Source organism: Triticum urartu, chromosome 3 (assembly GCF_003073215.2).
Source record: "Triticum urartu cultivar G1812 chromosome 3, Tu2.1, whole genome shotgun sequence".
In the NCBI taxonomy this organism is placed as follows: Eukaryota; Viridiplantae; Streptophyta; class Magnoliopsida; order Poales; family Poaceae; genus Triticum; species Triticum urartu.
In genome coordinates, this window is record NC_053024.1 from 734,429,657 (window position 1) to 734,440,616 (window position 10,960).

The window sequence follows — 10,960 nt, forward strand, 5'->3', positions numbered from 1 at the left end:
GATCTACAGGCAGGCCCTGCACTGCTTCCAACTTCGTTCAAGAAATTCAGGTTAGGCAGCAGTGCAATTTTGCAAGTATATATATGTGCATTTTTCTAGGGGAGAGTATATGCATGGAGCATACATCTCATGGATATTTTCTATCAAGTCATGACAAGTTTGATTCTGCATATTAATAGTTGTATACAGTTGCGATGTGAAAGTGAGATCGCCATGGCCACAATAAATTACGCTTCTACTTTTCTTGTGGCTATGCTGCAGCGTGATCTTGTAAGTCAGTCAATACCATTTGGCTTTTGGTGTAGGTAATTCTAACCCATCGAAGGGGGTTCGAAGAGGTCTTTGCTAGCCGAGTGATAGCTTTCACCGATGCATCATATTACTATATGTTTTTGTAGGATGCTCGAAAACTCATGCCAAATTTGTGCAAATTGATGGGTGTTAGAAATATAATTGGGTTAAGTTAGAGATAAGGAGATAGAGATAAAATTAGTTCAAACCACATGTAACTTGTCTTGTACTCCAAGCCTCTACCCCAATATACTAATATATATACCCTATAGAAGGGTCAGATCAATATAATACAACGAATAACGTAGGTTCTATATTTTCTACATGGTATCAGAGCGGTTAGTCTCACGACGCCAATCCTAGGTCACATCCACCACTTCCGTAGCGCGCCGCCCCCGGGGAGATCAATCTCCTCTCCTCGGGGGTGCGGCACCCGATTCAATTAAAGATTGGATCGGTTCTATATATTAGATCATTCTCTAGATTAGATCAATTTCATAGATTAGACCAACTTCAGTTTTTCAAATTACAGTAGATTGATTTTTTTTTCTTAGCCACCAGATAAATCACAGGACCCTCAACTTCTGGTGACAATCGCTGCCTACGGTGGCACCGACGATACGGCGAGAGCTACGGAGCTGCTCCGAGTCGCCGATCCAACCTGATATCTGCCGGCGGTTACGCACCACCATCAAGCCAGCTTCTTCGCGCGCACGTACATGGCAGCAGCGGCGGTCTTCCGAACAAGCCGGCTTCTCCAAAAAATCCTGGGCTCAGGCGGCGGCGCGGTTCTTCCAAAACGAGCCAGCCACCAGCGCACACTCGGCAACCTCCCGGGCAGTACGCGGAGCGTCCACGGCGGGCGTCTCCGAACGAGCCGGTAAACTGGAGATCCAGCGGCCATACGGAGTTTGGTATAGCTCCGTACGGACATGCATCCACATGAGCTAGGTTCTTCAGGTTCCGTGTCATCTCGAGACCACATGGACCAGGCGACCAACCCGACGCAAAAGTGCCCTCGATCACGGGAGGGTCTTGCACGCGGCATCGACACCTTCGCCGCACGTCGACACCTTCATCAAGCCGGCTTTCAGCGCGGGACATCGGGAGGGCCCGCAGGCCTTCGACTTCGAGGCACATGCACGGACGAGATCTTCACCAAGCCGTTCCATCCACCTCCTGCGCCTCGCACGCCGTCCACCCTCGAGCCACCGATCTGCATCTTCACCGAGCGATCTGCACCTACACCTTTACATCAAGCGGAACATCAACATCAAGCTATACGACTACGCCAGGCTACAAACCAATATTCTTCATCGAGCACGTCTATGAGAAGCGATCTCAACATGCACCATCCACACGCCAGGCCGGTGTGGAACAAGATGCAATCTTCATCGACTTCTTCGGGCGTGACACGACATCGATACTTGGTCGCTGTGAGGGACGTCTTCAAGCGACACATTATCGTCGACACGCCGCTGCGACGCCATCGCCGACACTTCATCACCAAGGTCTTCATCAACGTGGTCACCATCATCTTCGTCAACACAACGCCTCCACCTTGTCCACAAGATAGACACCTAGCGTCCTCTAACAGATTTGTCTGCAAGACGCGACCTCGTCGACGGCATTGACCGCGTCATGATGACGGCATCGACCGCATCATCCACGACGGCATGACTGCATCAGCACGCCGTCACTACAGTGACGACCCTACACGGCCACACGGTTCTGGCAAAACCGATGTGTGCTCGATGGGCTTCCTCCGGTCTTGGCAAAACCGGCGGACTCGTCGCCGACGGCACCCTCTGACATCCGCAAGGTGCACCGTCCACGTCTGCAGCTCCGTCATACGCTTTTTTTTGCGCCTCCGGCTTTGTGCAGCTTCATTGTACAAAACGACCACACCATCAACCACGACTACCTCGACCACGGCTATATCACCATGATCAGCTACCTCGACATTAATGGCTAAGTCTACAACAACTCATCGGCAACAACTCCAGTCAACAGCGTCCGCCTCGTCACTTGCGTCCACGACACTCCCGCTGTGACTGCGGGTGGGAATAGAGGAGAAGAAAGGGAAGGCACTAGAAGGGGACGCAGTCACTGTCCTAGGTGCCGACCCATCAGCCATCAGAGATGCAGTTGATGATGGTGCAGCGGAGAGGGCGGCAGAAGCGCAAGACTTCAAATTCAGTCGCAACCGTCCGCTTCACTCCCGCTGTGATTGAGGGGGGATGTTAGAAATATAATTGGGTTAAGTTAGAGATAAGGAGATAGAGATAGAATTAGTTCAAACCACATGTAACTTTGTCTTGTACTCCAAGTCTCTACCCCAATGTACTACTCCCTCCGTTCACTTTTGTAAGTCATTTCAGACAACTCAAAATGGGCTGTTTGTATATTGTCTGAAATGTCTTCAAGGTCTTATAAAAGTGAACAGAGGGAGTACTATATATACCCTGTACAAGGGTTAGATCAATATAATACAACGAATAACGTAGGTTTTATATTTTCTACAATGGGAACAAGTGAATAAGCGAAATTGCAGCATATGAAGGCAGACAAAAGTACACCAGAAACTCACCAGCATTGGACATGGCTTTTGTCAAACATTTTTAGCTAATTCATAGTGATCAAAGTGGTGTAATTTACAAATTTGCAGCACGCCATTGGCCACTTGTTACAAGTTTAGATATGAACCAGTCAAGTTTGTGACAGGACTATATATGGGGATTTGACAGTGATACATATGCGGTGACCGTCCCAGCTGGGAGGGCTTCTCTTGTATGTACCACTTTCATGGCTGGTTTGGTGCTGCAAATTAATGGTTACCCTTGACCCATGTAAGTAATAGGACATGGACAAAGTACAAGAAAAGTAAGCACCTGGACTACAGAGGCGCGTTGATGTGGTTGATTTGGCCACATTATAATGCACTGCTACTTGTGGTCTTGCCGCCGCAAAGCGACCTCTCAAGTCAGTCAACGCCTGCCCATCAAAGGGGGTGTTGACAAGTCTTTGCCAAATGGCTCATTTCAGCTAAGAATAAACCTGTTTGCATTATTGGCTTGTGGTTCGTGCTGAAGAGATAGACATTGAATCCCCTCGACAGTGAGAGCCGGCTGCCAAATCTTCAGTGCCACCTAGTGAAGATAAGCAAACTGGTTGCTTCCATCGGAGCTAGCTACGGTAACTGAACTCCATCCCCAATTTAAGCTGGTGCTTGCTTAAAGCTGCAACTGAAGGCAGAGTAAAGTGAGTGTTCTGCACAGAGTAAATCAACCATGTCCATATATATATGAGAACTGATGGGTACACATGACATGAGCACCCAAAATCACCGCATGATAATCTGCACAGAATCTCAACAGCGGGGTAGCATCAGAAAAATTCAGAACCCTGCTCCAACAACTACGGCCAATCTTCAGTAGCCCCACGTGGTGGAGCTGGAAGATAAGCTAACTGATGGCTTCCAGCTGAGCTAACTAACAGTAAGTGATTGCATCCCCAATTTTATCTGTTAATTGCCGAAGCTGCAACCAAGATCGAGCGCAATGTGATTATTCTGAACACTGGATATGAACTAGAGACACAGAATCAAGGAAATGAGCACCTGTACATGTATTCCACAGGTTTTTGGTGGACAATGGATGGATTCATCGGAAGACCCGGACTGAAGAGAATTAAATGGCTGGAAGAGATTGCTTCGGCGCCGCTCAATCTCTTCTCGGAACAGACGGCCTCCGCTGCCTGGTCCACGGACGTTGGAAGGGGAGCACCGGACCAGTGGCCTGAGCACCCACCAGGGAGGGCGTGCGTCCTCTTCGACGGCATGCGGCGAGCTGGGGTAACCGGAGAAATAGAGGAGGGTTTTCGCTTGCTCCTGTCTGTGAAGTTAGGTCGGGTGGGGGAACAAGGAGGCGGAGGTGTTGGCCGGCGGCGGGCGGAGGGGGAGGAGGAGGCCATGGACCGCCACGTGGAGCAGGAACAAGAAAGAAAGAAAAATTCATGTCTTCGGGCCATGGACCAAAGCTCATACTACAGCCCATGGTTGATCTTCTTTGTGCTGCTCGGTCCATCATGTCCAATGCCCGGCATCTTTCTTTCTACCCTCTCCAAAAAAAAAAAACTAACTGTATGGTGCAATCGGTACGGTTGTGGATGCCATCCTACTCATCAACAGCGACAAACGGCTGGCGATCTTCAGTCCCATCCGGTGAAAGACAAGCTAACTGACTGAGATCACCAACAGCAACTGAATCCATCCTCAGAAGGCTAACTATTAGGTCAAGATAAAGTGGAGACATCAAAGTAAAAAACCTCACTGCTGGAGATAAAGTAGATTCTTATAGAGAATCAACTAAACTGATAACAGAAATGAGCATCCGTACATTTTTCTGGAACAGATGGGTTTAGGGTTAGAACTGGATATATAGTGCATTCTCCTTCTGTTTCCCAAACATGTATCCGAATGCCTGGCATATTTGCGCCGAGAGAAAAAACTTGAACCATATATTTGTATTAAAAGAAGCGCCCAGAAAACACAGCAATGTACTAATAGTGGCAACGACAAGACAGCATGAGTGCCAAAATCATTGCTAACATAATCCACTACATCTCTTCTAGGGTAACAAAATTCAGTCTACATATATCAGCAAGCATAATTCCAACCGAGAAACTGATACAATCATGATGACTGAAATCATGACTTATTACAGTCCCAACCTAACTAACCTGTAATACAGGTTCTAGCAACAGTTCATAAAAGAGGGAAGCAAATTATCCATTATTATAAGCTCAATAGCCTCATCTAACGTGGTAGGCTAGCAGATGACAAGAACTCTGCTTCCAAGCTATAGCGTCGTTGGCTACCTCTTGGCTGTGTGGACAATTGCCGAGAAGATCTACTCCTTCGAGTCAACGGCCTTGCTTGCATCTGTTCTCCATTTCTCGGATCAGGCTGAGATGAGTTCATCCGTTTTGTCCGTAGAGTCTGCAGTTCCGCCTCCACTTGTTTCATGGTGGGTCTTTCTTCACCACGCAGACTTAAGCACCGCTCTGCAAGAGAGGCGACACCGTTGATCTCTTCCTCAGTTGCCTCCTCTAGGACCTGGGAACTAACAATACCCATGATTCTCCCCTCACTGAACTCCTGGAGAAAATAGCTTGACAAGCCCTTGATGGTGCCTGATTCACTTGTAAAAACAGGCTTCTTTCTGAGAAACAACTCCACTAGTACCACACCAAAACTGTAGACGTCGCTCTTCCCGTTCAGCTGCCTAGTATGGAAATACTCTGGATCTAAGTACCCAAATGTACCTTGCACATTCGTGACAATGTGTGTCTGATCAATCGGAACCAATCTGGACGCGCCAAAATCTGAAACTTTGGCTGTGTAGTTCACATCTAAGAGTATATTTGAGGACTTCACATCACGATGGAAGATTGATATCGAAGCTGAAGAGTGGAGATAAGATAGAGCTCCTGCTGTTTCGATTGCAATCCTTAAGCAATCGCCCCAGGATAAAGAAAAACCATCACTTGCATCTGCATGAAGAACTCCAGACAGTGAGCCGTTGGATACATAATCATACACCAGTAGTGGAACCTCGGTTTCAAGGCAACATCCAAAGAGCTTCACAATATTTCTGTGATTTATCTGTGAGAGGACTGCGACCTCATTAATGAATTGACTGATCTCACACTGCTCAATTATCTTAGACTTTTTTATTGCAACAACACGCTGATCAGACAATATGCCTTTGTAAACCATGCCATGACCCCCATGGCCGATGATACGTGTAGAATCAAATTTATTTGTTGCCTTCTCCAGCGCTTCTAACGAGAAAATCTTTGTATTCTCATTTGCACTTTCATCCGATGATATTAGTGTTTCTAGGAGAAGACCTTGGTTCTTCCGGAAATAGTTCTTCCGTAGATTCTTTTGAACATTTCTTCTCCACCTACGAGTGATAAGTACTGCACTGAAGCTCAGAAGTAGAATGCCGAAGCCACAGGACAGCCCAATAGTTATACCTGTAGGAATTAAGCTCTTTTATGTTTTTGTTCTATCCTTTCTAACATAAATATGACAATGATTCAGTCTTACCTAAGAGCAAAGGTTGTTGTTTTGTCTTTATACACTGCATCTTCAATGGATCGTACTCAGTATGGTGAGGACATTCACTACAATAGAAACTTCCTACAACGTTATAGCATATCTCTTTACAACCACCCCGTTCACTGCCGCATTCATCGAAATCTAAAATGAAAAAAAATATTAATAAGATGTGTCAACAAAATCTAATTAACATGAAACAATATGTTAGTTAATAAAATGAAGCTTACATGCATGAATGATAAAACAAACTAGAAGTAGCCAAAAAAAATTGTCCAATAGCAACAAGCAACTTTTTAAAATAATCCGTGCTATTTTATACCCCTCCGTTCCTTTATATAAGGTGTATTTATTTTTTCAAAAGTCAAACGAGTGCATGTTTGATCATGTTTTTAGAAAAAAATATACCAGTATCTAAAATATGAAATTTATATCATTTGATCTATCATGAAAAGTAGTTGAGAGAGAGAGAGAGAGAGAGAGAGAGAGAGAGAAGGGAGTGGGGCGGCAGATACCTGCGCAACCATCTAGGATATATGGATTTCCTTCGAAGCCAACATTGCATTTGCAGCGGTAACCAGCATAGACTTTACCAACACTTACGTCTACACACTCACTGTTGATACTTAGACAAGCATATTCACATCTATTCCGTTGGGCGTCTGCACAATTTAGATTAGAAATAACCCATTGCACAGAGGAGATTGGCCCAGAAGGAATAGGAAACAGAAAATTTCCAGAAATGACAGATCTCCCTTGTTGGTTGGAATTGGTGACGCTAATGGTCCCTTCTTCAATATATATATCGAAGACCTGGGCATTCCCCAACATGAGAGTAGGTGATGACGTCATATTTGTGCACTTGAGGTGGAACTGTTCGCTTGCAGAGCAACCCTCTTTTAAGCCGAATGGGAATGGCACACTAGTGTTACCACACCAACGGGTGCAATTAGCCTTATTCGAAATTGGATTATACCCTAGTTTGATCAGCCAAATAAGTTAGCATGTACCAATGCACATAATAAATACTTAATAGTTGTATATATTTGGTCGCTAGATTATGAAATGGGCAGATACCTCTGTCGTTGGGCTTGGAGCAACCATCTGGAATGTAGGGGTTGCCTGTATAGTCAGTCCTGCACATGCAGCTGTAGCCATGGCTTCCGTCAATGCACGCGGCATGCTCACCGATGCAGGCATAGTCTCTCCTGTTTTGCTTGGCTGCAACACAGCTGGATTGGTCAACCATCTGCCACAATAGCAGAAAGCCACTCGGCCCATCACTAGTGATGTTGATTCTATCCCACAGATGAGAGCTCTGGTTAGAGCGTGCATCAATGTTGCTTTTGCTGTGGTTGTAAACTAATTTGAGCTGAAAACTCCCGTTACTGTCCACATCAACACGGCAGCATCCGGAGGTATTTTTACAGTTGTGCATAGCCCCCATCTCTGGGATTCCATGATCCAAACACACAGTGCTGCATATCAACGTGGTGGCATCGTCTCTGACAGAGTATATCTCCAGATCACAGCCGGTAATGTTTAGAACAGTTGACACAAGAGAGAAGGACCGCCCAGGCGGTTCCAAAGACAAGTTGTAAACACTGACGCCAGACTTCATGGGAATGGTATGCGAGAAGGAGGCCTGGATGACGTTTAAATACGAGAATGGATTATTAAAGCCGATCACCTGGGTGATGCCGTCGTGCAGGAACAGTCTTGGGGGCTGAGAGGTGTCGTTGCAAATGAGGTTGAAGTCTGGATCCCGAGAGCACCTTGATCCAATGCCAAAAGGGTAGTTGAAACTCAGATCGCCACAGCTCTTCGAGCAACCATCGAGCATGGCAACTGATGAATTTTCCCTATTCCCTTCAGGGTTGTGGCTGGTTAACTTTCCTAGTGACCCGAGTACCAACAGAGAAAGTGATAAATATATCATCAGCAAGATGCCCATGATACACACACCTTTTCACAGCTCCCAATTGCACTTGAGAAATTCAGTTCAGGCAGCAGTGCATGTACGTATTTGGGGATTTAACAGTGTTGTGCAGTGAACGTCTCAGCTGGGAGGCCTTCTCTTGTATGTACCAATTTCATGACTAGGCTGATGCTGCAAATTTGTGGTGAGACTTGACACAAGTAAGAAAAAATGTCAGAGAACAAGAAAAGTAAGCACATAGACTCCAGAGGACGTTGATGTGGTTGATTTGGCCGCACTCGACTACTTTCTTGTGGTCCGTGTTGCCGGTCGCACAGCAGCGACCTAACAAGTCAGTCAATGCCCGCCTTCTTGTGCAGGTTTGTCTAGCCCATCAAAGGGGGCACTGACAAGTCTTTGAAAGCCGGCTGATTTCTGTCCAGAAAAAATTGCATCGCATTGTTTGGCTTGTTGTTCGTGCTGTAGAGAGAAAACTATTATCAACATTAATTTCGAAGCAGCCATGTTTTTCAGGTCTACATATCTTCTAGATTAATTTTCAAGTTCAGGGATATGCCTACAGGCCTGTCATGCTAAATTAATGTCTTTGTGGAAAGTCAGAATATGCCCAACAGGTACAAAGTTTTAGAGAGAGAATGTGATATTGCGTATATATGGGTTTCCTTCGAAGCCATCTCAGCATTTGCAGCCGTATCCAACATAACTGTATACAGTGTTTACTGCTACACACTTGCTGTTGATACTCACACAAGCATACCCAGATCTGTTCTTTTGGGCCTCTACGCAACTTAAATTAGTAGCAACTCAGTGCAGAGATTCCTCAAAACCAACAAATAAAGAGGCCTTCTCCTATGAGGTAAGAAGCTCCGTTAATGGTGACCTTTATAGCCCCTTCATCAACATTCATGCCGATTACAGGGGAGATTCCAGTGCATGACTAGTGGGAACAGACATAGTCACACACAATTCTGCTGAGGGAGATGGCACGCGACACGCCCGACGTGCGATGGCACGTCTCCTTCGCCGCCGATCTACAGACGTGTTCTCTCTCGTTCCACGACGGCGTGCTGGTGCTACGGCGAGATGCTCTCCGGATCGTCCTGATCGATGGGCGCGGGATCACGGTCGACGCACGATTCCTGCGCGCGGGGGAGCACATCGACATTGGTGACGTCATCTCGCTGCCGTGCCACTTCGCGAAGATTCGGGAGCGGCTACCAGCGACGTGGTCGTCGTCAGCAGCAGCGGCGCACGGTCCGGTGCGAGGCACGGTTCACGGGAGAAGTGCGGTTCACCGGGCGAGCGAGCTAAACCGTGACGGGGCAGATTCGAGCCCCACCCACCGCCCGCCAATGGGGGAAGGGCGGCACGTGAACACCGACTGCCAGGAGGGTCCCAGCCGCGCCCAGGGCGTTGAGTTTTCTAGAGCATGCGAGGAGAGGGGAACCACATCTCCTCCCCCACCTACCGCGGCGAGCGCACGAGACGTACACCTCACCCCTCTTTTCGGGCACTTGTGGGAGAGAGCTAGGGTTTGTCCTCCTATCCATTCCCCACGCTATTCCTTCGGCTGGTGGCGCGGCAAGGTCGACGGCGACGGTCGCTCCTTCGCTCAAGTTGTTGTGGCGGAGCGGGCAGGTGGTACGTCGAGCGCGGCGATGGGAGATCGAGGTGGGGGGAGATCCGGAGGATGGCGCGACAACACGGCGCGAGGTGGCTTCAACGGAGGGCACAAGGCACCGCTGCCAAATCAAACTCGCAATATGGTTTGGCAGCGGCCAGATCCACCATTGGCGGCGTCCGGGGGGCTGAGATCTGGAGGAGGTGAAGTCGGGGACAGATGGGAGGCGGCTGCGCGCGCGATGAGCGGGGCGGCCAAGGAGACGATGGTGACCACCAAAGCGGCGCCGCCACCCCCGCCATCTGCACCAACGTCGACCACCAGCGAGCTCTGCATCAACTGCAACTTCCCAGGTCACTTCGCTCCTCGCTGTCCTACCATTCGGTGCGAAAAATGCAACAAATTAGGTCATATGGCTCAATTATGTCAAACTTTGAGGCCCTGGGAGTGTGTTCCATCTATGTGCGGGTTTCAATCTCCGGGACAGGGCTTTTTCTATATCCCTGACCTGTGTGCATCTAAAAAAAATACTGAGAAAACGAACAATGTGGTGATTACTGTTGTGGAAGGATGTGCTTCTGTAAAAGAGATAGAACAAGAATTTAATGCCATCTTTGCCCGGAAACCTGGAAAGAAAAAATGGCGTTGCACGGCTCGCTCCATTAGCCCTACTCAGTTTGTCATGCGCTTTCCCAATGCTAGCGAAGTGGAGAGAGCTTGCTGCTATGGGAAGCGTATGCCTCTGAAGGAGGGGGTTGTTGTGGTATGCATAACTCCTTGGTCTGCTTCGGTAGGGGCCAAAGGGGTTATGGAAAAGGCTTGGGTGAAGATTCGTAACATTCCCATTGAAAAAAGATGTGCTGAACATATTGCCTATGTTGGAGGGCTGGTGGGGATAACATTGGAAGTGGATGAGGCCACAATCCATAAACCTGAATATGCTAGGATCTTGCTTGGGTGCATGGAGGTGAAGAAAATACCTCCC

The 10,960-nt window shown here is 47.6% G+C and overlaps 1 protein-coding gene across 1 annotated transcript; it reads right to left on the minus strand.

The window, feature by feature from the left end:
* Positions 1 to 4,911: 4,911 nt before the first annotated feature.
* On the minus strand, positions 4,912 to 8,448 carry LOC125549523 (wall-associated receptor kinase 2-like). Its single transcript, XM_048712921.1, has 4 exons — positions 7,493 to 8,448; positions 6,931 to 7,392; positions 6,407 to 6,559; positions 4,912 to 6,333 (listed from the first exon to the last, which is right to left on the minus strand). The coding sequence occupies exons 1-4, from the start codon at positions 8,367 to 8,369 to the stop codon at positions 5,108 to 5,110; spliced, it is 2,718 nt and encodes a 905-aa protein (XP_048568878.1). The 5' UTR covers positions 8,370 to 8,448; the 3' UTR covers positions 4,912 to 5,107.
* Between the last annotated feature and the right edge of the window lie 2,512 nt (positions 8,449 to 10,960).

Excerpts from the sequence above, each read along its gene's own strand:
- LOC125549523 (XM_048712921.1), bottom strand. The coding sequence starts at position 8,369 with ATGGGCATCTTGCTGATGATATATTTATCACTTTCTCTGTTGGTACTC. Across the intron at positions 7,393-7,492 it reads CTCCAAGCCCAACGACAGAG|GGTATAATCCAATTTCGAAT; the intron begins GTATCTGCCCAT and ends TGATCAAACTAG. Across the intron at positions 6,334-6,406 it reads ACAACAACCTTTGCTCTTAG|GTATAACTATTGGGCTGTCC; the intron begins GTAAGACTGAAT and ends TAATTCCTACAG.